The sequence below is a fragment of the Capronia coronata genome, assembly GCF_000585585.1.
Source record: "Capronia coronata CBS 617.96 chromosome Unknown acBCG-supercont1.2, whole genome shotgun sequence".
NCBI classification, from domain to species: Eukaryota; Fungi; Ascomycota; class Eurotiomycetes; order Chaetothyriales; family Herpotrichiellaceae; genus Capronia; species Capronia coronata.
This window is the reverse complement of record NW_006912894.1, coordinates 2313584-2337784: the sequence shown is the minus strand read 5'-3', so window position 1 is coordinate 2337784 and position 24201 is coordinate 2313584. Positions and strand designations below refer to the sequence as shown.

The following is a 24201-nucleotide window of genomic DNA, read 5'->3' as shown; positions in this document are numbered from 1 at the left end:
GATGTTGCGAGCGAAAGGCTTCTCTGGGCTTCTCGAATCACAAATTTCGAATGACGCAGAAGGTCGTCGGCCTGCCAAGCCACAGCCGGGGTTAGCCTGTCGGGAAGTGCGGCAGCTAATGCAACCTTATCGCTCCCAGAAACAGCGTCAAATATACCACTGGCACTGTGAGGCGGCAGGTGAACAACCGTCATGGAAGCAACATCATCAGTAAAGTGGTTAGAGAGTTGTTATGATAGCCACAAAGCGGTCCATGTGATTCTCATGGACGCTTCATCAAGTCCATCAAATTGAGAGTTGGGCGGCTTCTGTTCTGTGCACTCTTGTTCAGTAGTGCCTGTAATCCTTGACGATCTTTCCTCGCCTTCGCTCTCTTCTTGCTGCTGAGTTTGGTGGATTTGTCGGCGGAGTTATCGGTGGACAATTCATCGTGGACAGTTTCCTTCTCCTGGTCACCTGGAACAGAAGGCTGCAACCTCTTTTGGCCTCGAACAGGCGGCTTCAATCGTCTCGAGCCTCGAGCGTTCGGCTTGATTTCTGCGGTCTGCTTCGTGACTCTGTGGCATGCAGAGCATTTCAATGAGACGGTCTTTCTCCGAATCTTCTCATCTACCGTGGCCTGAGATGTGGTTGTGGTCCTCTGTGTTCCGAATCGCGTAGAGGCAGTCCATCCGGGCAATAACAAAGTGCCGCACGCTTCGCATACAGTTCGTGCTGCACGGGATGTTGTTCCATGAGACCTAGTATGCTCAAGTTCGCTGCTTTGGTACGATAGATGCCGCGAGGTCGATGGACTGGCGAGGAAAATCATTCGAGCTGAGCTTTGCAGGAATCTCGTCCGTACATCTTGCAGGTCTGCCATCACACCGCACCCTCGCTGGTGATGAACTCTCAGGAATGTAGATGAATGATCAGCATAGCGGCGACAATGTATACATGCTGTAAAGCGCCTTCACAGTTGGCATTGCCTGCTGCATTGGTACACGGATTGTTTCTTCGCGACACATTTTTGAAGGGCCGCAAATGTCACATGATCAGAAGTCTCCGGTGTTCCAGAAACGGTTAGCGTGCTTTTGGTGAACAGGAGGCAGCAGCGAGTCAGATTCAGGATGGAGAGAGATGTCATCAGTGAGTAGTGTGGCACAATAATAGTAGTCTTTTTTGTTCTTGTGTCCTACTCCTTTGTGTCTGTCCTCAGAGATAGACGGTCCTCCTCCCAAGATCACTTTGTCCCCATTCCCAAGATAATACTGTCACACTCCGAGAAACGTCTGCCGGTCCTACAGCGCACGATGGAGAGTGTTGCCGTTGGCACGAGTGTGATTCATTTCATTGTAGTAGTGTGAAGGTCTCTGATAGATGCTTTTCTGGCGCAACACCTGGAGACTAATCAGGAAGGCAGCGATTGTGGAGTACATGTTCAAACACGAAAAGGAAGGCGAAGTGTAACGGGAAGTGTTGGCAGTGACAATATTTGTCCATCTATTGATATGTGCACGATTGAGGCACTTAAGAATACTAGCTAATAATAGTCCCTGACCTTTTACCCAGCAGGTGGTAGTGTGCAAGCACTACCTTCAGTTTCACGCATTTCCACTTCATGGCTCTTCAAGAATCACATCGCCACTGTCCAGATAGACGTAAAGGCCATTCCTCCACATTGGTTTGATATTCCAAAAGTCTTGACCACCCAAGTCACATTCGTGACAGAGTGTGCCACTAAAGTCGCAAATCAATCTGTCCGCAGTCAAGGTTGTGTGGCTTCGCACACGTTGAGGATAAGTTGGGCAGAACCACGGAGGTGTCGGATATTCGTCCCAATCAGGGTTCAGAGACTTGGGAGCGATGCCGTTGGGATAACACTTCTCCCACAAGACCTCTCTTAGTCGGGTGTCGTCCCGCTCACATTCTTTCTCCCAATATTGGTGGCTGCAACGGAAATTTCGGTGCCCGGTTTGATACATGTGGTAGCCGGCGGCATAGCGGCTGAAGAATTGATTTGCGATATGGTCCACCAAGTCGATGTCCATGAATGCCGCCGGTGATCCTATGACATCCTGCTTTGGTCCACAGAACCCATCCAGATGGTAGCCCAGTTGATGCTCGTATTCAGCACACCAGTATTGGAATCTTTCCCGTCTCACCATTGCGGCCGCTTTGCCCGACAGGTCGTCAAGGAGAAAGTCGAACCAAAAATGCAAAGCGTCTTCCATCCCTAAGCACTCGTCGTCGTCGCGAAACTCGGATACTTCGTCCAGGCACTGATTCAGTCCGAACGGGATTTCTGATTTTGCTGATTGCTGCACAACAGAGACAAGCTGGCGGAGTTCCGGGTCTGAGTAGGTGTTGGGAGGCATATGCACGTTCAAGGATGTGGCATCTCGAATTCGTCTGAGAGGGATCAGCAGCACCTCCAGATCGGAGTGCGGCCCGTCCAGTACCAATTGTACTGAGTTGGTGGCATCATCCCAGTGATGGAAGCTAGGGAGGCTGTGATTGAGGCGGGTTTCTGTGCCCCATGCCCATTTTCGTTGCCCGGTTTGTCGAAAGATAACGTCGACGTGTGGTAATTGGGTCGTTTCGCGACCTTCGGGAAGTACAATGTCCTCCGTAGTTGTTGGGAGTTTGTTCATGTCGCGCCACCGAGGTAACAGGGCGGCCAGTAAGCGAGTCAACTGGTACCATGCCCGTATGAGTTGCCCAGGGTCCTTGGGGTTGGGAGCGTCAATGACAATTCGCATCCGGCGGAATATGTCGATGGGCATTGTTTCGAGAACATTGTCTGGATGAGGTGATCGAGCGTCGACCATGTTTCTAGTCCCGGAGCCCCACGGCTCACCATCTTGGTTGACGATTTCGACGACGGATGACGACGCCGCCGGGTCGATGTGGAAAGAGAGGATGAATTTTTCGGCGAGTAAGGGGATAAATTCGTTGTAGATTTGTTTGTTTGCCAGCAGCAACCCCGTAGAGCGCTGCTGCGCACAGGCATCATAGATCATGGTTCTGAGTTCTCCTGGGAGTCGACCCAGTATTCCTAGGGGAGTAGGTATGGACAAGGTTGATTGTAACGAAGCCATTGGAAGCTGGCGAGCTGTCTTCTGTGGTAATAATGACGATGATGATAATGGTGATAGCGGCAATGGCGAAGCTGATGATGCTATTGATGATATTGATGATAGTAGCGATGATGAGGGTGAGGATGTTGATTGCGATAATGAAGATGATGATGGTGGTGACAGGGGGGCACCAGCCGGGCGGATAAGACGTTCACTCGGAGACAATCTGACTTCTGGAGTGTGAGAATGAGCGAAAGACATAAAACGTACGTGCCACAATCGACAGTGGTCTTGACAGTAACGAGTGCAATATTGCGTTGGAAGAACTGAGGAGGAGAGACGGAGAGTGCAGATATTTATGCTGTTCAGCACCTTTGGCCTTGGCCACGGCCACATAATAGAAGCATGCTGGTGTAGTATAACGGCTCATCCGGACGTAAACCAAAGTTTACCACTTCGTTTGATGGAGAAATCCGAGTAGAACTTACTTTTCTGGAGGATCCTGTCTTCGGGCAGAGTGTCCCAGCTCTAGCAGCAAGGCTTGGAGCATCAAAAACCTTATAGGTATAAGACTTGTAATTATATAGGAGCGTCCGGATTGATCACTCGAACCGACATGGACCTATCACTTGTGAGGTGATGGAGTCGTAATAGTAGTGCGTCAGAGGACAGCACCAAGACGGGCAGCGTGTTCGTTTGTGGACCATCGTGACTCTGGATAGTGTGAGTTGTCCATGGGACATCCAGGATAGGACTTGTGTGTCATCATAAGTGAAAGCTTTCGTGAAGCTTTCCCAGCCATGTCTCGTCAAGCATCAAGGTGAAGACACATGAATCTGTCGCCCTTGGTTTGATTGGCAAAGCGGAGATTAAGATTCATGAGAACCGCCGTCTCCCACTCCGATCAAGAAAAGTCAGATGGCCGCCATCACAGACAGGTTGAATAAGTCCAATGGTACGTGAGGAATCTGATTGTTTCAGGGCGGAAAGCAATAGCAAACAACTGTACGCAGTCATTGTTTGACTTTTTCGTAGAATGTGTCCAAACCATCTTTAGAGTCAAGCCCCAAGTAATCGAGTCCAGTGACAGCCAGCCGGCGGCATGGAGGATCAGATACTCGTATACAGCATGACAAGATTGTGGAGCCGTAGATGTTGCGGAACGTCTTGACGGACTCCCTGGTGCAGATTTGTGTCTCCGAGGTTCGAGGCCTGAGATGGCCAACGTGACCCCGGACAGAAACATGTGCCGATCTGACCTTGTGGGGAGGCGCAAGATCTGAGGAATGAAGGTCTCCCGCGAGAAGGGAAGACTAAAGGTAGTGAGGGCGTCCTGAGCTGAGTGCTGCAGTTGTGTCAGATACTTCAGTCGTACTCCAGAGCATCTTGAGTTGGTGAGGAAGCTACGCTAGGTAAGCCAGGTATGCTCGCTGCGAATCAAGTTGCTGATTGCTTGGATACAGATCCTGGTTTTTTGAACTCACCTTCAAGTTCACCCGCTTGTTCACATGTTCCAGATGGCCACTGCAGATGATGTGGATTCGCATCCTGGCAAGCTTCCGGACGATCTCATGAAACCTCGGATCTGGTTGCAACAATGCTATGCCACAACGAGTAAGCTTGTTCGGCCTGAGTGTGGGAAAGGCATCTATGGACGGCAGGAGGCTGGCAGGAGCGCAGGTATTTCTGTTCGCTGGGAGGAATCGGAGGTCGAGGTTCGGCAGATCATGGAGCAAGACGAGATCGTAGATCATGGAAGAGGATCTCCGCAGGTGGTGGTGGCTGTGTACTAGCATACCTGGTGGATGAGGTTTTGAGCTGGTACATACTGGGGTAGAAGGTACTAACCTACCTAAGTAGTAGTAGTACTGTCGTGGCTGGTAGAAAGAAAGAAAGGGGCCACCTCAGCTGTCGTGATCACGGTGAAGCGGAACAGCAGGCAATGCAAGTGCGGGGCAGATCTGATTGATTGGAGGAGAAGTATGGGGATGAGTGTTCCAAAAACCACTATTGCGAATCGAGACTAGCCTGTCTATAACTCTCGGAGGGAGGGGCGATGATCGGTCTGGGCACAGAAAGCTTGCCCTCCTGTTGGGTGTCAGACTGTCAGGCAACTGCAGACTGCGCCCCCCATGATTTCTTTCCCCGTCAAATCTGGCCGCCAGTGCAAATCTCTCTCCTCTCGCTTCCCCCAGGCACCCACCCCCACCAAATCACCATCTCCGTTCTCTGCACATCTATCTATCTGTACATACAGATCTACCTCGACATTTCGATACCTTCACAGCTCATTGAACACCTCAGCATCCCCTCGTCTCCTCATCCACCTTGCCGCCTTCTGCTTATTAACCTTGTCTACCATCTACCAGCGACTGACCTGGGGCGATCTTGGCTTCTCCCTTTTCCCTCGTTCATATCGTCATCGCCTGCGTGGTGGTGGCAAATCATCAATGAGGTGTGATTGTTGATCCGCTCCGCACAACACAGCGGTTGATAGAGGCGGGCTCCTTGAAACACATACGTCGTCAAGGAACAGAGCAGCAAACCCACAGCCTCGGTATGCCGACCTGTACTCGCGAAGGAGTCACCAAACCTCGTCGTCGTCAGAATCACTGTTGTGATCAATGTCGCCGCAGCAAGCGAGCCTGTGATGCCACGGGGCGAGTTGTGGCAGAAATCTGTTCCAATTGTGCAAGAACGGGCAAAGTATGCACTTTCGAAAAGCTGCGGCGGACTGTGGCCCAGCCCGCCTCTGAACAGAGCATCAATGAGACCTTGCCATGGGAAAGCCCGATAACCAATCGAGCCTCCTCAGACCAACACTCAACAAGTGGCCAAGCATCTATGCTTCAGGAAGATGTCGTGTTTGTCTCAGGTCCCTCCCCGGGTGGCCAGACGCTGTCATGCTCGAATGAGGATCTCATCGAGATCGCCTCCTACTTCGCCTCTCCAGATCACAAGGATGTCAGTAAGGAGGCCCACCCTACGTCTGAGACGAGCGAGTCATCGGCGGCCCAAGCTCTGTTGACTCCCCCGGATAGTGGCCTTGGACAAACATCTGATACGGCCACTTTGGATGCCGCATCGCTATTGAACGCTGCAGATGTTGCTCATTCCGAGTCCTCCGAGCAAGACTGCGAGGATATGACCAGTGTTTTCTCCCGGGGGGTGGCGATGCACAGTGACAATTGTATACAGCATCCACCAGGGCCTACGGCCGGCTTCCAAAGATCTTCGTTCCGTCGGTCATCGTCGCCCCTGGCAGACCCGTCCTCGGATACGATGCAATATCGTATGGCGGAGAAGACAAACAAGTCCTTGATTCTGGACAGCCTGACACGCATCTATCAAGATACAATGGAAAATGCGCTGGCTTGTTGGCTCACAGAGCGTACGTGTCCGTACACTTACGAAGGCATCGTCGATTCCCCTCTCCCCATCAGGTACGCTATGGACGGTGAAGGTGGACCGGCAGAGAACCGTCCCCTAATATGGCGAATCTGCCAACTAGATCGACCAACTTCTAACATGCGTGATCGGCCTTTAACACCACGGGAAAATCAAGCGTCATCTCGTGCCCTGAAGGCTGCGATCATGGCATTTTCGGCGCAGTGGGCCCCGGCTACATACGATGTTACCGGCATTATTGGGGGGATGGGTGGTTCGGAGAGCGCTCTCGGAGATGAATTTGTGCAGCGCGAGCCTGGTTTCAATCGATCTCTCCGGGAACGCTTGTGGAACGATGCGCACCGAGTGTTGCAAGAAACTGCTGGGCTTGACTCGTTTCGCGTCATGTTCGCGCAGCTCATTTTCTCTTTCACCCAGAAACCGTTACCTCGGGAAGATCATGTAAGGATGATGAGGCTCCGTGCCAAGCGAGGAAGTAGCTTCCACTCCAGTCCAGATGCTGGCGGAACCCAAAACGTCTCAGAGGACTTGGCCGGACGCATCAGTTCCACACCTTTGCCGGCCCGAGATCATGGCAGGCCTCGTCGGCACTCTGGCGAGTTGGAAGAGCTTGAACAGTTACTCGAACTCCAAGGTCCCCCAATCTACCTTGAGAGTGCATTGATGCGGCTGTCTGACAAACGGGCTAGGCTGGAGCACACCGGCACTGGAACGGGGTCGGGCTCTGGCCAGAAGATATCCATCACCGACCGCAAAACGTTCAATCTCCTGTTTTGGATGGTGATGATGTCCGACACCCTTGCGGCCGCTCTACAGGGACGGTCATTTGTAGTCTCAGATGAGGATTCGCTTATTTTGCGCGCAGACGATCCGAACCAACTTGCTAGTCCTGCACCCCCTGGCATGTGCGACGAAGAGCAAACCGGTACAGGGTGGCCTCCTTCATCCTTGAGGGACAATGACGGCCTGGAAACGACTCCTTGGGGATCCTTCTTTCTGAACAGAGACAAAGCTGTAAAAGCAACGGGCAGTCCGCCATGGCCATTCTCAGAGGAATCTGCGAGTGTTATCCTCACTGACGCAACGCCTATTAAGGTTCTCCTATATCGCCGGGTGAAACGGTTACGGAACCTCGTGTTCAGGAGAGCTCCTGCGAGGAGAATTGAGGCCGGCATCGTTGAAGTATTGACAGTCTATGAGCATTGGACCAAAACATACGGCGACTTCATGCTCACGTGTCTGAAGCATCACGAGGAACTCTCTCCCCGCATACAGTCCTGGTATACAGTGCTTCTAGGGCACTGGCATCTTGCAGCGTTTCTGCTTTCCGACTGTCTGGAGGAGATCGATCGACATCACAAGGGTGACAATCTTTACGGGGCACTACGAGAATCTTGCGGACTTGTCTTTGAAATCAGGAAGACCAGTGCATTTCAGGTGGCCGAACTCTGTAAAGTTGGCAGACCTCGTGGTGATTCCAGTTTCCACCACTCGAACGACTTCCACAGCACTGTCAGCAACGGATCCATCCTGACTGAGCCGTGGACGGAATTATTGATCCGCTGTTTCGCAAGGGGCGCTGATCAATCTCTCCGGTGGCTCTCCGATTGTCAGTCGGGAGATACTTCTCACTGGGTCGGCCTTGATGATCGCGAAGCCCTATATACCAACTGCGTCAATTGTATCGGAGGGCTTCTTGGCCTGGGCCGCAAGTCCGACATTGCAAATCTAGCAGCGTTGTCTTTTTCTTCACGACTTCATGCCCCAGCCGGTCGAGTTGGCTGAATGCTTATCGCAACATGGAGCTGATGGAGGTTCGATGGGTGATGAGTCGAAGAGCCGTCACTAGGTCCGACTTGGGAGAGAGGGGAGTCCGTGTAGCTGGGATTGGGACATGAAGCGTTTGATCAGCAATGTTCGAGTCAGACGTTGGAGTTTTGAGGCTTGAATCGTGAAGATTGAATCTTGAATTGTGAATCTTGAAATCCACATCTGATGCTGTCGCCCGACGCCAAGACTCGTATATAATTATATTTTATGTATTCACTTCCCATCGTTTGATTCCACCAATGAAGTCCTATAGAGACCATGAAGTTCACTTCCCTCTCCATATCTAGAACATCATCTGAACTGTGAATGTCAGCACCGCGATCTACGAGCTGATTGGCTTTTGTTTCGCGCTGCCTGCCTCTATTGTTGTGGCTTTTATTTGCGTTGCGCCTTCAAAATGGCTTTTCACACCTTCATCACGCTTTACTGATCTGCTGGCAACTCTGGCAAAAGGAAAAGCCTCCCTTCTTGAGCATCTACTTCTTTTCTGCTGAAAGAGATCTTGCCTCAGCTGTCTTGCAGAATCAGTGGTGCAAGATGTCTGAATCTCTGCCGCCTGATGGCGGTGGTGCTCTGTTTGCTGTGAAAGGCGAAGACCAAGCAAGTGTCAGAGTCGCAATTGAGGGCTGTGTGAGTCTACGCAACAACCAGTCCCCTGTCGCATCTGTTCAAGACCCTTCTAACAGCTTGGTAGGCCCATGGAACATTGCATGCGATATACGCGTCGGTCGAGGAGGCATGTCGTGTCAAAGGCTGGGATGGAATAGATCTTTTGATCATCGGTGGTGACTTTCAGGTTGGACCGCCTCACACTTCATCCATCCCTACCCAGCTGACTAAAGACTTCTAGGCAGTCAGAAACCAGCACGACCTCAATGTCACCTCGATGCCACAGAAGTACCGGCGCATGGCAGATTTCCATGAGTACTACAGCGGCGCCAGAACCGCACCATACCCAACCATCTTCATCGGCGGCAACCATGAGGCCAGCAATCATCTCTTTGAACTCTACTACGGCGGATGGGTGGCTCCCAACATCTACTACCTTGGCGCAGCGAACGTCATCCGATTTGGTCCTCTGCGCATTGCTGGGTTGAGCGGGATCTGGAAAGGCTACGATTACCCCAAACCTCATTTCGAGCGACTCCCGTACAACCGAGAGGAAACCTCCAGTATCTACCATGTGCGGGAACTCGATGTCAGAAAGTTGTTGTCTCTACGTTCGCAGGTCGATATTGGTCTCTCGCATGACTGGCCGCAACGGGTCGAGATGCATGGTGACTACCAATGGCTTTTCAAGACCAAGAAAGGCTTCGGAGTCGATTCGGAATCCGGCAAGCTGGGCAATCCGGCCGCGCGGGAGTGTCTGGATCGCTTGAGACCTCCATATTGGTTCTCTGCACATTTGCACACAAGATTCGCTGCCGTTGTTCAGCATGACAAGAGCGATGTCGCGTCACCGCTGAAGTCGGCATCCAGCTCCCTCGCGCAGAATTCACCGGATCAACACCATGCGAAGAAGTTCAAGGGTCCGCACATGTCGCCTCCGTCCTCGTCGCTGGCAAGCGCATTTGGCCGTCCCCAGCATGCCCTCCATAGACCTGAAGCCCAACGAGTCTCGGCCTGGCAGCAATTCCATGCAAATGCCCAGCGCGATGAAGCAGCAGATAGAGAGAAGATTTTGCAGGAGAGAGAAGCACGCAGACTGGAAGAGGAAAGAACTGGCGTCCGAGCCGTCGCCCAGTATTCATTTGATGAGACTTTCAGACAGGTCGGAAGCGGATCAGGGTTAGATCGTCGGATCGTCGCGACAACCCAGAGCCAGATCAAGTCTGGAGACAACGATGATGCCATCCCGAATCTTGACGGCTGTTTCCAGTCACGACCGGTCAAGCGACAGCGCGTTGCTTCTGACTCTCATTCTGCTGATCCAAGTCAGCCCGCCTCTGTCGTTGGACCTGTCTACTCTCGAGGAGATCAGCTCGACGGCGCAGAAGCCAGTCTCCCAGCGGCACCGGACGTTGTCGTCGACAATCCCGACGCGATTGATATCGAGATGAGCGACGAGGACGATGTACCCGTGGCAAATGGTAGAACCAGCACCACGACTCTCCAAGTAACACCTGTCCCGGTTCCTCAAGGCGGACCTGCTCAACAGGGCACTGACAGAAATGGACTATTCTCAGTCGCCACCTCAGAAGGAAGTGAAGACGGCGGCGTCAAGCTCAATGCGCCTGCTACGTCTCTCCGTCATGACCCAGGCATGGTTCCTCTCCCCAAACCACGACGACAACAACCCGAACCCGAACCCGAACCCGCACCCGAACCTTCTCACTCTCCAACCCCGGTGCTGCCAGAGTCAGCTCAGGCTACCTCTACAGAGAAACGCACGTCCACAGAATCAAACTTGAATCCTTTCGCAGCCAGTTTTGAACCACCAGCAGCTCCGACCCCTTCACGAGGCGATATTGATATGACGGACATCTCGCCCTATCCTATCGTCACAGCCGTTCCGAACCCGGCACCTAGCACTAATGGCAGTCAGGTCTCCGAAGAAATGAGAGCGCAGCTCGCAGCCCTGTCCAACACCTTCACCAAGAAAGCGAAAGAACAGATCCAAGTCTCTCCGAGTCTCCCCTTCCCGGAGGAGATCAGTAACAAGACGACCGAGTTTCTCGCGCTGGGGAAATGCGAACCCTACCAGGAATTCCTGCAACTCATGGAAATCCGATCCATCTCTTCGCCCACCATCCGTCGCTCTTCATCTGATATCGAAAGCGAGAACAAGGAGAAAGAGAAAGAAAAGGAGAATGACAAAGATATCCCCACCCGTCCCTTCAAATTCACCTACGATCCAGAATGGCTAGCCATTCAACGTGTCTTCGCATCCGAATTGACTCTCGGCGGTCTTCCGTCCGACAGAGTGCCCCCTCACCGCGGCGACACCTACTACCGCGACCAGATTGTCAAAGAGCAGGCCTGGATTCTCGAGCATGTCGTCGACCCCGGCCAATTGCAAGTTCCCGACAACTTCACCATCACGGCGCCCGTGTATGATCCGAACCTCAAGGTCGATCCCGCGGCCATGCCGAGAGAAGTCACCAATCCGCAGACAAGCGCTTACTGCGCGTTGATTGGCATCGAGAATAAGTTTGATATTAGTGAAGAGGAGCGCGATGCCAGAGTCAAGCAGGGCCCGAGACCCGATCGGCCCGAGTATCTGGCTTATGAGAGTCGCTTCTCCCGTAGGGGTGGTGGTGGTGGAGGCGGTAGAGGCCGCGGAGGTGGCAGAGGAGGCGGTGGTGGCGGAAACTATGGACATGGTGGTCGAGGTGGTGGCGGTGGGAATCGAGGACGAGGCCGTGGAGGACGTTGATGAGTCACAATTGCATTGCATTGCATTGCATTGCATTGCATTGTATTGCATTGCCATGTGCCTTGGGGCTTCGAGTCTCGCGAGACAGAGCAGCGCAGGAGAAGAAGATCGTTTGTAGTGTCTGGATGGTCTGGAAGAAAACACGCCTCTCTCTGGTGTCGGACACCTTCTGAAACTCCTGTTCGTTGATGCCGACCGTGTCTACAGACGGACGATGGTCCTGGAATTGGCGGTCATGAGTGTTATGTGTGTTGAGTTCCATCGAGAACCTGGTCTAGACCAAGAAGCAGACGGTCGGCCCACAGCTCCTGGAGATCCCCTCCTATTCGGGGATGATCGATGATCGATGATCGGTCGATATTGTATGTCTTACTCTAGCTTACCTTTGTCTCAGGCTCAAGGGAGATACCCTTTACCTGAAGAATTCTATTGTACAAGTACCTCAATATTCCATGATTCCCTTCCTGTGTATTTGGTAGCGGTGATATGATATCACCGAGAGGAAACGCGTTTGGCAGAGGTTACATGTCTTAGGAAACTGTTCGTTACCACAGATCCGATCCCTTCCTTCCTATCGTACTCTGTACTGTTAGTGGACGCGATCAGTCAAATCTGGTTTGGTCAAATCCTTGAGAGAAACAATTCAGAGCCTAGTCCCATATATCCAAAGACGCAAGGAGTCAACGCAAGTCCCATTCGAGTAGGGTCCAACAAGACAGGCCTCATCTCCTTTCTCTTGTGATCTCGGATTGAAACATGTCATTGCAGTGCAGTACTTGTAAATAGTTATTGACATTCATAAGATAAGTTTCTTGGTATCAAATCGTCGATATAATCAATCACTGGACAGCGACGGCCCTACCGGCACGACCTCTAGTTGTGGAGGTTCTCCGTCTTTCAGCAGCAGCAGAAGCCTTGGTTCTATCCAATCTGTCCAACTTTCTCAAGAATGTCCGTTTCCAGGCCTCGAAATCCTGCGTTCGTTCTTCACTAGTGAAATCCACGGCGTGCTGCATCATCGTAGCCAGACCTGGAAGAAGAACGCTGTCGGGATCTTCTTCTTCTTCTTCATCTTGCCCTTCGGTCTGGTATCCCTGTCCGACGTCTCGGCCGCCACTCCTCCCGTTCGGTCTCCGTTTGCGGGCTGTTGCTGACATGATATGATCTTCATCGTCATCATCCTGATATTCTTCGGTTGCAGCTCCATTGATGTTCGGTTGCCCTCCCACTCCACCACGTCTGACCCGACGTAGACCACGTTTGGGGGTGTCGCTAGCATGGTCAGGGTCAAACTCAAATACCGACTCCGGCACACTAGCCCACCAGTCCTGGCCACGACAATATCCCTCTCGATTGATTCTTCGGATCCACGCTTCCACCCCATCCGTGCCGGGATTATAAGTTAATTCTTGGACACTTTTCGTGCAGGTGGCTTGGTATACAGATGTTGTCATCTTCGCTGTTTGCATTCGTGTCAGGGTCATCAGGTATAATGCGATCAGGAGACCCGTGACGGTTTGGTCGAACGAGCAGCCCGGTGGAAATGAGGCCGGTCCTGTTCGGGTTTCGGTTTCGGTCGCATCATTGTCTTGCTCATCGCTGTTTCCGACGGTTTCATCGCGTGGCCATAGGCCAGTAAGCTTCAATACGATAGATGTTCCGGTGTATACGTGCGGCGCGACAAGAGGGGTCGCGAATAATCTGCACAGATTCCGGATCGAGGGCATCACGAACGCCGGGGCTTCGAGACCGGCGTCGTTCTTGTGGGTAGTCCTCTTTCCTGTGATGGCTTTTGAAAATGCATTCGCACTTTGCGGTGTCTTTGACGGTGTGTTGGTATTGGAGTTGGTATTCCTTGCTCTCTTGGACGGTGAGTCCGCCGGCCCTGCCTCAGATTCGGATTCAGAGTCAAGCTCCGCCTCCTTTGCTGTTCTCTTCGAGCTTGCTCTGCCATTTGCGTTTGCAGTTGCAGTCGCAGTACTGTTTGTCTTGGCCTGCTGCTGTTGTTGTTTCCTCGGTGTAGGTGTAGCTGCGACATCCTGGTCCAACACTCTCTCCAAGAACGTCACCAGCTTCTTATACACGGCCGGCTTACACGGCGCACCGCCGGCCTTGACGGCAGGCAAGCGACATTGCGCGCGCAGTCTCTTGCAGGCGATCTCGCAGCACGCATAGGCTCGAGCGATCTCTTCCTCTGGCTTCAAGTGGGACGCTCGTTGGCGGGATAGCGCGAGCAGAGACTCCGAGAGCTGTGATAGTTGCGATGGGAGTTTTGCGGCGTGACTGGGCACAAGAAGGCTGAGGGATTGCTGTATGGCGGAGGAGGCGGGCATCACGTATGGTTGTAGGCCACGCCGTCGTTCATCGGTCAGGTCGATTGAACAAGTAACACTGAATGCCTGTCTCAACGGGAGTAGAATAATAGTTGTTTACACGACTGTTGCGCATGTACTTGCGGACGGGTATTCGTCCAAGTCCTGGAGGCAAATCGCAGAGATGATCGTTCTCGTGAATGCAGAGAATGATCTCTTTTCTCTAAAGTAAGGCCATGTATCACACAGCCACTGGCATAGGCTCGTGGTGTTAGAATTTGGCTGATTGGAAGAGCCAGCTGTCGTACCGGTCACTTTTTGCAAGTCGCGCGTGTCGCGTCAGACGCGTAAAGTGGTTGCAGTTTAGAGTATTATGCTCCAACGGAGAAAAGAGTTCTACGGTGAAACATTACTCTGCAGGGCGTTTGGGGTTGTATAGTCCATTGATGGACTGTATACTCGTTCTGAAGAGTTCTCCCTGGGGTTTGAAGATGACAATATTAGCAGACTATATACCCCCTGGTTTCCGGCTCATTAAGTACTCCTTCGAGGAAGGCAGTCTCTAGCATTATATGTGTGCGCTGATTCTCGTCCTATGCCTCAGGCATCAGTACAAGTCAGAATGGCCCGTTGGTTGTGACCCATCTCCGATAGTGACAAGCCCTTTATTCAGAACTAGATCAAGGAGTCTTGCTGTCTGTCCGCCTGCAAACCAAGATATATTACTGTAAGCTGAGCTGGAGAGCTGATTCGTTCAGAGAGTGCCGATTCTCCGAGTATGAGCATGCCGACGATGTCTTGCGTGCCTTGAGCTACCAGCAGTTGTGGTGCTTTCAATGCTCGGAACAGGTGCAGAGATGTCCATACATGTCGAGTTCGGTTGCTGATATACTTGGACACCACCGATCGCCCAGTAGGCATCCTTGAAAACTTGCGGGTTGTTGGCAACATAATCCCGACATGTCGGGGCCAAGGAGGCACACTCAGAACTATTCCAGGTCCTCTCGATCCAGTCGCCGCACAGGGCAGTATTGAATATGATCTTGAGATTGAAGAAATGGTCGTCGAACGTCGTCTTGTTGCCACTGTTCACAAACATGGCATCTGGTGGACCCCAGCTGCCTGAGAAATTCTGCGGACTGGGCATTCCTGATGCGATATCTTCAGGGACACTGTCGCGCTGGAAGTTCCAGATCTTGATCCCATCACTGTTGAACTCGGTCGCAATGACACTGCCTCCGGCTGCGTTGTAGTCGGTGCCAAAATCCTTCCATGAGCCTTCGGCAACGCAGCCAGAATTTCCGGCCGTGTCCAAGCTACAGTCGAGACTGGTCATGGTGCCTCGCATTTGAGTGTTGTTGGAGTGTTGCTGGCCTGTGACATTGAAGACACTAACACCGGTGTCGGCGTGTAGGACCATCTTATTGACGCTCTGTGTGTTGATCCCCTCCATGATGTCGATTTCTCCAGCCTGTGGCCAAGGTGCACCTGATCCAAGCAGCCAGAACGCAGGCCAGCTCCCACAGATACCTCCTGGCATATGTTTGATGTCGGCGATCCATAGGGAGTGATTGAAGGTGTCTACACTCTCGACGCGTGTAGAGGGGCGACCGGCGGGTGTGACATTCAGTGACCACCAGTCGACGCCGAGGTAGACGGCATTGTTGAAGGCGCTGCTAGACGCAAACCCGGCGAGTCCGGTCTGGTTGGCCGTATCCAGATCCACGTATTGGACAAACCCGTTGGTAGGGTCGTGCCCAGAGAAGAATTCGAAGTTGTCGAAGAAGCCTTCACCAGTGTAGTTCTTCACGAGTTGATAGGATGCAGAAGAGGCTTCTTGGGCGTAGGAACTGGAGAGTCTTGCGCTGACCAGCAGTGCAAGGAGTATATTGGAGGCCATATTGAATTTCAAGGTGTCTTAGATCTGGCGGTGCTTTGTGTCTCGATAATTGTTTGCAGAAAATCTTGATAGGATAAGTCGGAGACTTACCGAGACTTTCGAGTTCAGAATATTGCATAAGCTGTAGATTCGGGAAACGCAGAGAAGAGACAGCAAATGGAGATCCTGGTCGAGCAGACATAGTGACATTGTGAACCCCGGCTTTGTCACTTCGGAGATGACAGCATAAAGAGTGTCAAAGAAGGCAGCTGACAACGCGAAAGAACAGAACAATGTGATCAATGAGACAGTCACCACAATGGCCACAATAGCACTGTCTGATTGTTCGCGGATACCAATAACAACAGGCGCATGTTGCCATGCCAGTGGACGAAGACAACGAGGCTGGCCAATCGCTGGTCTGCGGCTTCACTTCGCTTCCTAACACCGCACTCACTTCACCCTCAAATATCATTCCCGCACAATTTTCCATCACAATCCAAAAGCCATCCATATGCTGGGACCACCGGTGCAATATTAGCACCGGTCCATCACAGAAATGGTAACTTCACCTCTCCGGAAAAACCCCTTCATAAGTCGTGGTTTCACTTCCCTCGAACACACCGCAAATATTGTGGATGCCTTCGAAGAAAAAGTTTTTGTCACTTGAATTGGAGGGAGTTTTTCTTTTTTGTTCTTGTATTCAATTGTCCGGGAGTGAAGTGACGATTCTGCTGCACCCTCACGTGGCAGATCTGGGATGAAATGCGGGAGAGTTGCTTCACCAGAGCGCTTCACTGCCATCGAGGAAGCCGCCTGATACCTTGTCTCACCGTACTTATCATTGGGTTCTTGAAATATGATGGTCAGCGCTCACAAAGAAAACCTCGGTCCCCAGGTCACCGCCGCATAGGGGTGGGATGATGGGATATTTGAGATCTATTTTGTTCCCAAGTCTGGCCATTCCACCGGAAGCATAGCAGTTTCCCGATACTGCATCTGGGCGCTTATGTCATATTTACTTCAACGAGGGTAATATGTCGATAGAATGGAGTTCCAATACCTATACCGAGGGCTAGTATGACGCTGTTGTGATGCGTCGCATAGAGGAATATCATGCAGTGGTGATAAACGTAGCAGGGGACTGCGAGATATTGGGGTAAGTTAGGCTTAGCGTGAAGTAAAAGAGGGTTTCCCTAATGAACGGCGCTAGTCTCCTTAGTCGCTCCGCAGTTGTCCCTAAGCGGGCTAAAGTGCCCAGGCCCATCGGGCTAGATGGCTCTCTGAACAGGGCGGCGGCAGCCTTATCCAAACGCGTTATTCCTCTCGCGCGCTTTGAATGCCATGCCAGTGGTACACGTCATGATTGGCTGACAGACTTTCTGTGGCCAAAAACAAAAGAAGTCCAGAACTCGACTATTAACCTCCATCATCTTACGGCTGGCCGTGTCTGGAGTGCCTGGAGTGCCAGTCAATGCGGTCGAAGGCGCCTAGAATGTCTTATGGCCAAGTTGCAAGGCGCCACCGTCTCGCGTCAGCCGGTCAATCGCAAACGAAAACGGGCCCCCAAGGGCGATGACCCTTCCCAGACGCCGACGCCCGAGACTGTTTCTGCCGAAACCACAACGACAACGACAACAATCCCGACGAAGACTCATGATGGAGGCAACAAACGCAGAAGAGCTAAAGATCCCTCGACGAAGCCGGCTCCCCTTCAACGAAGTTCCTCCACGAATCTGGTCGAGTCCGACATCCTTTGGCCTGATCACTTCAAGTACCTCTTGCAATTGCACAAGGCTCTGAACCTCGTATACACTTTCTGCTGCACTCGAAAACATTTTGCAACAACATGGGACAATATCAAGTCGACGGTGGAAGGACACATCAAAAGACCCCTGCTGGAGGAAGATGTGGCCCAGGTCAAGGCCCTGGTGCCGCGCGCCATCAATTTCGCCTATGTTGACGAAGAGCATTTGATGGTCACGATTATGGGAGAAGACGACGGAGTCAAAGGGGGAAGAGCCGATCATTTTCGGTCACTAGCCGAAGACGAGAGTGGACCTAAGGACAACTCTGGCACCCCAAAAGAGTTGCTGTTGTTCGAGTTCATCGATGGTGACCTCAAGAGACAGGTGGTCGACCCCAAAACTGGGCAGCCCACGAAAGCTACACAAAAGCTGCGGAAAGAAGACCTCAAGATGCCTGTCTTCAGTCAGAAGTCTATGTTGAAACTTATCGAAAAGCGCAATGTCAAGTTCACCTCGGCCGTAAACGCCTTTCTGAATGAATGTGCAGCAGAGCAAAGGGATCCTGTCGAAAAGATTCAGGACTTGAAGCAACAATATATCCCCTATCCATCCGCAAGCCGTGCAACCACACCTGTGCCCGAGAACATTGGTCTGCCAAAGGTCATCCCCAAGGAACGGAAATCAATATCTGAAATCGTCAAAGAGATTTGCGAATTGGAATGGTACACGCATCAGATCGTTCCCGACGGTCACCGCGTCTTTGACCCTCAGCCGGCAATATATGGCGACCTGAATTTCCAGTTGTCACAGGGCTTGGTGAATGCCCTCTACAACAGTAGAGGTATCACACAACTGTACTCCCACCAAGCTGAAGCCATAAACAACTTGCACGACGGGCACAATGTGATTGTGTCGACATCCACCAGTTCTGGAAAGTCCTTGATCTACCAAATACCGATGTTACATGAGCTTGAAAGGGACCCTGAAAGTCGTGGCATGTATATCTTCCCAACCAAGGCTTTAGCTCAGGACCAGCGCCGGAGCATGAAAGAGTTACTGAAGTATATTCCTGGTCTCGAAGATATCCTGGTGGAAACTTTTGACGGCGACACGCCCATGAGTGAAAGAAACCTGATCCGGGACGAGGGTAGGATCATCTTCACCAACCCAGACATGCTCCATATTACAATTCTCCCGCAAGAAAGCGGATGGCGGACCTTTCTGCGAAACCTCAAGTTTGTTGTTGTCGACGAGCTACATGTTTACAACGGCCTCTTTGGAGCGCATGTGGCATTCATCATGCGCCGACTGCGTCGGATATGTGCCGCTCTTGGAAATCGCAAGGTCAAGTTCATTTCGTGTTCTGCAACCGTGGCAAATCCGAAAGAGCATATGAAGACGATCTTTGGTGTTGACAAAGTCAGACTGACGGATTTTGATGGCTCTCCGTCCGGACGTAAAGAATTCATCTGCTGGAATACACCCTACAAAGACCCGGGAGATCCTTCGTCGGGCCGAGGAGACGCATTTGCCGAAACCGCAAGGTTGATATGTCAACTCATTCTTCGTGGGGTTCGAACCATAGCTTTCTGCCGGGTGCGCAAGCAATGCGAAGTTCTACTGCAATCGGTAAAGGCCGAGTTCACCAACCTCGAGAGACCAGAGTGTGCAGCACTGGTGATGGGCTATCGTGGAGGATATTCGGCTCAAGATCGTCGACGTATCGAAGCGGAAATGTTTGGCGGCAAACTCATGGGCATCGTGGCCACGACCGCTTTGGAATTAGGTGTCGACATTGGTTCCCTTGACGCTGTCATCACAATGGGTTTCCCCTACACGATTGCCAACCTGAGACAACAGAGTGGTCGTGCGGGACGACGAAATCGAGACTCTCTTTCCGTCCTCGTGGGAGATTGCTTTGCTGTGGACCAATACTACATGCAGAATCCCGACGAGATCTTCACCAAACCTAACTGCGAACTCCAGGTCGATCTCCAAAACGAGCTGGTGGTAGAGGGTCATGTGCAATGCGCCGCCTTCGAAATGCCAATCCAACCGGACGAAGACAAGAAGTTTCTGGGTAAGATGTTGCCCGACATCTGTGAGGAACGATTGTCCAAGGATGCGATGGGATACTACCACTGCAACGAGCGGTTTCGGCCTCTTCCATCCCGATGCGTCGCGATCCGAGACACCGAGGAAGACCATTTCGCCGTGATCGACATCACACACGGCCGCAACGTCGTGCTCGAAGAAGTCGAAGCGTCCCGATCGTTCTTCACTCTCTACGACGGCGGCATCTTCCTGCATCAAGGAAAGACGTACATGGTGAAAGAATTCTCCCCAGAGCGCAAGATGGCCCGCGTCCAACTGGTCAAGGTGGACTGGACCACCCAACAACGAGACTTCACCGACGTCGACCCCATCGAGACCGAGCAAGTGCGCCGCGTGTCCCCTAATTCTCTGACCAAGGCGTTCTTCGGCCGGATCAAAGTGCATATGGTGGTCTTTGGCTTTTTCAAAGTGGACCAGAAGCGGCGCATCCTGGACGCGGTCGCGGTGGATAACCCACCCATCGACATCTTCTCGCGCGGGCTGTGGCTCGACATCCCCAAATCCGCGCTCGAGATTTTCCAGCTGAAACGCCTCAATCTGGCCGCGGGGATCCATGCTGCCGAACATGCGGTCATGAGTCTGATGCCGCAGTTCGTGGTGAGCATGCCGGGCGACGTGCGCACGGAATGCAAGAATGCACTGAAGGAGTTTGCGAAGAAGGAGACCCAACGCAAACGGCCCGCGCGACTGACCTTCTATGACGCCAAGGGCGGCGCGGCCGGGTCCGGGATCGCGGCCAAGGCTTTTGAATTCATCGATCTGCTGCTGGAGCGGGCGGTGCAGCGCGTCGCGGCGTGTCATTGCCTCGACGGCTGTACGGAATGTATCTGTGACGAACGGTGTAAGGAGATGAACATGGTGATGAGCAAGGCTGGCGCGGAGGTCATCTTGAAGAGTTTGTTGGGCATGGAGATCGACGTCGATGCTCTGCCGGAGGGAGAGGAAGAGCGTGTTCCTGCTGGCGTGGAGACGGTGGTCTTTGCAAGTGAGGTGCCGGGCAAGAATGGGCGCAGAGTTGCCGAGAGAGGATTTGTCGTCAAGCAGGAGAAAGATGACGATGACGATTGTATCATTATCAAGGATGAGCCTGAATGAGTTTATGATTGATTGTTGGTTTGTCCGTGAGAAGTCCTACTTCAGTTTCAATGCAGCAATGAATAAATGACCAGCAAACGTCCGGATGTAAAGTCGTATCTGTGGAAGCCAGTATGGTCTGCCCAAGCACATATGGTATCAGTTTCAAGATATCTAAATCTAATCTATCGCGTCGCGGCTGTCTGACCCTCATTCGAATCCAAACCCCTAGTCGCATGCTTCACAAACAATTCAGCGTCCTTCCTCATCGCAGTGACGTTGACCGCTCCCGAGCCATAAGCTCTCGAGATGGCCGCTTGCACCTCGTCGTCGTCGAACAGAGTTTCGTCGACAACGACATCGCCAGCATCATCATCGTCATTGTTTGTGGTATCGAACGCTTCCATGGCGACAACTCTGCGCCAATACTCGTCATCCGCGCCCTTCAGATCCGGATTCCTCACCACGGCGTTCCGCGCGATCGAATAAGCCCGCAGATTAGTCTGGGTCATCTGCAACGCCACGTTCGCCGCGGTGAGCAGCTCCTCCATCCGGCGCCGCACCACTTCCGGATCAGCAGAGGCGGGGGCGCTGAACAGCAAAAACCTCCCCGTCGCCGAGGCGTAGATGAAGAAGGCGACGGCCGCGTCGAAAAGACACAGCGCCAGTGGTCTGAGTGTCGCTGCGATCCAGAATGTTCCTATGGGAGCGGGCGTCCGAGGATCAACCACCGGCACGTAGGCGGCGGCGATGGCGATGTCCAGCCCAGCAAGGGCAATCGCGCAGAGTACGGCGCGTGCGCGCCAGCGACTGGCTTCGAAGCCGGCGAGCGGTTCGGACGTCGCGAGGCCGAGACAGAGAATGTGGAAGAGGTGCGGTAGGAGAATGTTGGTTGGGAGGTGGTAGAGGAGATAGGAGATGTCGTCGTCACCACCACCAGGAGAGCAGAATGTGCAGTTCAGAAGCGTGGCGGGGCCGAAGCGGAGATAGATCTTGCGAAGGCTGTTCCTCGGCAGAAAAAGAAGAAGGAAATGTTAGTTTTTGTGCTAGTATACGAGAACAGTTGTGGCTGTTGGGTTGAATAGGAGTCAAAAGAATGGGTCAAAAAGGGGGTGGATCAGATAGGTTACTAGGTTAGTAGGTGTTGGGAAAGACTTGAAACACTCACGCTTGAGATCCCAGTTTGGAACGCAAAGCCTCGTCGGTCGCTGTTAGGATGCCGTGGTCGCGGAGGAGCGCCAATCGCGCAAAGACCGTGTCTGTTGCTGTGGATAGTCTCGTCCGGGTCACCACGAAGATGTTGTGGTCGGCTAGGTCTCCCTTGAAAAGGGAAGGGAAGGAGGTGTAGAGGAAGATGCAGATTGAGGCAAAGAGCGCGTTGAGCCCTCGCCGGGTCTTCTTGGGGAGCGGGCGAGGATGTGGTCGCGTGCGGATCGCGGTCTTGATGATCCGGTAGTAGTTGATCGCGCGGGGGAGAATGAATGTGAACAGAAGTGGCCAGAAGGGTTTGAGACTGGGGTTCTTCGGTCAGTCAAAGTGGTCCTGGAAGGGGATTTCAGATAGAGAGGGTAGAGAAGAAGACATGGTGGTGGTGGTGGTGGTATTGGATGGTACCTTTGAAGCAGAGCCATCGTGGCTCACGTCCGGTCGATTGGGTCTATAGAGTCACTGCGCAGTGTTGTGAGAGAGGGAATACATGATCCGTTCTCAGAGCAGCAAGTGAGGAGATATGTCTCTTCGGGGAGTATAGATACCTATGTACCTAGGGTAGACATAGGTAGGTAGATGAAGTACTGTGGTCCTGTGGTATAAAGACTAAATTGAAGTGACAGGCCATTCCAGGGATGGAAGAACAATATTCCGGCCATAGTACGTCTTATTGATATAGCATATTGGCCATTGGATGGCCACAACTCCAGAGGCGATTTCTACCATAGTCCCTTCTACTGCTACATGCGCTGATTCTTGAGGAAGACTCTAAGTGATATAGATGGCGGCAAAGACAGCTTAATCGACAAGTGGCTCGCCTCGGGCAGACTGAGCCTCAAGGCTGTGCCATGGGATGGCCATAAGGCAGAGTCCAAGACACAATCTCAACAGCCTGGACCATCTGGAAATCGAACATAAGAGAATGAATTGCTGAACGATACTGTCAACTTCACCACGGCCACCGTAGCCAACTTGCGCCTGCTCCAAGAACAAAAACCATGCCAGGTCATTCATTGCTCGAAAGACTGCGCCCAATACAAACTCCGCCGAACTTCAACATGAGTATCATGGTTGTGATGACCACCAGACAGTGTATGCGACAGCTTGATCCAAAGCTGACCGAATGTATTCCCTTCGGGCGGCATGCAGTGATTCGTGTTATTTCTTCTTCGGAGGCGCTGCCCCTTGCGCCTTCGCGGCCTCAGCTGTAACGACAATCAGATCTCTGCATGACTAGACAGAAACTGTCCCTTCGTTATATCACCCACCTTTGGCCTGTTTCTCGCGCATAATGGCGGCTTGTGCCTCCTTCGTACGTTGGAACTCGGTCCCCGAGATTGTGTTTTTCTTCTTCTACACCGGCATGTACTGTTAGTTCGGATCGCTCGGAGGACGTTGGTACGTCAAGGGTGCAATGGGTAAAAAGGATTGTCGTGCGCTCAGTGGTAGAGCAGGACGGTCGCCAGGTGTTGGCCTTCCTGTGCTAAGGTGTAGACGTACGGATGCGGCCTGCTCCTTGAGATTCTTCTCGCGCGCCTTTTCTCTCTGGTTACCGCGAGTCATGGTTGCGAAAATGCTACAAAGCTAAAAGACAAGACAAGAAAATAGAATATTGAGCGCCGAGACAAAGGAAAGGCCGAGTGAGATGGATGTCGACACTGGACGGCGGAGGATGGAGGGCGCAGGCCACGGGCGAGATTGGAAGAAGTTGAAGTTGGTGAGAAAGAATTCGAGAAGCAAAAGGCCGCAGTTTGGCAGTTTTCTCGGCACTGAATTCATTCATTCATCTGCGATCCCGATCTCAATCTCGATTGATCAACAACCTACTACTACTACACCACAACGGCTTGTTTCTCAACACTCGTCTCTCTCCCCTCCCCTCTATACGCAAGGCTGCGGCAAGTGTCAGATGAGTTGGGCGTCAAGATGAGGTCAACAATCGAGCGACCTCAAACGTGTTTCAGATCGGTCTAGCATGCCAATCTCATTCAACGACAGCCACTCCTTTGGCTTGCCACTTCAATGTCTGGCGGAAACATCAATCTGCAGCAAGATGCACCGCAAGACTGAGGCGGGCGGTCGTCGGGTTTGCTGAGCCGCGATGAGCCTTGAAGGTGAGAGATAAATCGTGTCTGAAACTGGTTACATTGTCTTTTCAGACTCGAAACTCATCTTGCCAATGAGCACGTCT

The 24201-nt window shown here is 52.3% G+C and overlaps 9 protein-coding genes across 9 annotated transcripts; 3 read left to right on the top strand and 6 right to left on the bottom strand.

Annotated features, from left to right (window-relative positions):
- Positions 1 to 262: 262 nt before the first annotated feature.
- Positions 263 to 862, bottom strand: A1O1_02506 (uncharacterized protein; the record flags this gene model as incomplete). Its single annotated transcript, XM_007723417.1, has 1 exon — positions 263 to 862. The coding sequence occupies one exon, from the start codon at positions 860 to 862 to the stop codon at positions 263 to 265; it is 600 nt and encodes a 199-aa protein (XP_007721607.1).
- Positions 863 to 1598: 736 nt separating this feature from the next.
- A1O1_02505 (uncharacterized protein) lies at positions 1599 to 3002 on the bottom strand (the record flags this gene model as incomplete). Its single annotated transcript, XM_007723416.1, has 1 exon — positions 1599 to 3002. One exon carries the CDS (start codon positions 3000 to 3002, stop codon positions 1599 to 1601), a length of 1404 nt encoding a protein of 467 aa, XP_007721606.1.
- Positions 3003 to 5903: 2901 nt separating this feature from the next.
- Positions 5904 to 8252, top strand: A1O1_02504 (uncharacterized protein; the record flags this gene model as incomplete). The annotated part of the gene is made up of 1 exon (XM_007723415.1): positions 5904 to 8252. One exon carries the CDS (start codon positions 5904 to 5906, stop codon positions 8250 to 8252), a length of 2349 nt encoding a protein of 782 aa, XP_007721605.1.
- Positions 8253 to 8834: 582 nt separating this feature from the next.
- On the top strand, positions 8835 to 11673 carry A1O1_02503 (uncharacterized protein; the record flags this gene model as incomplete). The annotated part of the gene is made up of 3 exons (XM_007723414.1): positions 8835 to 8927; positions 8992 to 9093; positions 9148 to 11673. 3 exons carry the CDS (start codon positions 8835 to 8837, stop codon positions 11671 to 11673), a joined length of 2721 nt encoding a protein of 906 aa, XP_007721604.1.
- An 839-nt stretch (positions 11674 to 12512) lies between these two features.
- A1O1_02502 (uncharacterized protein) lies at positions 12513 to 14006 on the bottom strand (the record flags this gene model as incomplete). The annotated part of the gene is made up of 1 exon (XM_007723413.1): positions 12513 to 14006. The coding sequence occupies one exon, from the start codon at positions 14004 to 14006 to the stop codon at positions 12513 to 12515; it is 1494 nt and encodes a 497-aa protein (XP_007721603.1).
- A 733-nt stretch (positions 14007 to 14739) lies between these two features.
- Positions 14740 to 15885, bottom strand: A1O1_02501 (uncharacterized protein; the record flags this gene model as incomplete). The annotated part of the gene is made up of 1 exon (XM_007723412.1): positions 14740 to 15885. One exon carries the CDS (start codon positions 15883 to 15885, stop codon positions 14740 to 14742), a length of 1146 nt encoding a protein of 381 aa, XP_007721602.1.
- Positions 15886 to 17366: 1481 nt separating this feature from the next.
- On the top strand, positions 17367 to 20822 carry A1O1_02500 (DEAD/DEAH box helicase domain-containing protein; the record flags this gene model as incomplete). Its single annotated transcript, XM_007723411.1, has 1 exon — positions 17367 to 20822. One exon carries the CDS (start codon positions 17367 to 17369, stop codon positions 20820 to 20822), a length of 3456 nt encoding a protein of 1151 aa, XP_007721601.1.
- A 164-nt stretch (positions 20823 to 20986) lies between these two features.
- Positions 20987 to 22432, bottom strand: A1O1_02499 (uncharacterized protein; the record flags this gene model as incomplete). Its single annotated transcript, XM_007723410.1, has 3 exons — positions 20987 to 21803; positions 21970 to 22314; positions 22416 to 22432. The coding sequence occupies 3 exons, from the start codon at positions 22430 to 22432 to the stop codon at positions 20987 to 20989; spliced, it is 1179 nt and encodes a 392-aa protein (XP_007721600.1).
- A 736-nt stretch (positions 22433 to 23168) lies between these two features.
- On the bottom strand, positions 23169 to 23573 carry A1O1_02498 (uncharacterized protein; the record flags this gene model as incomplete). The annotated part of the gene is made up of 3 exons (XM_007723409.1): positions 23169 to 23215; positions 23279 to 23363; positions 23511 to 23573. 3 exons carry the CDS (start codon positions 23571 to 23573, stop codon positions 23169 to 23171), a joined length of 195 nt encoding a protein of 64 aa, XP_007721599.1.
- Positions 23574 to 24201: the final 628 nt, after the last annotated feature.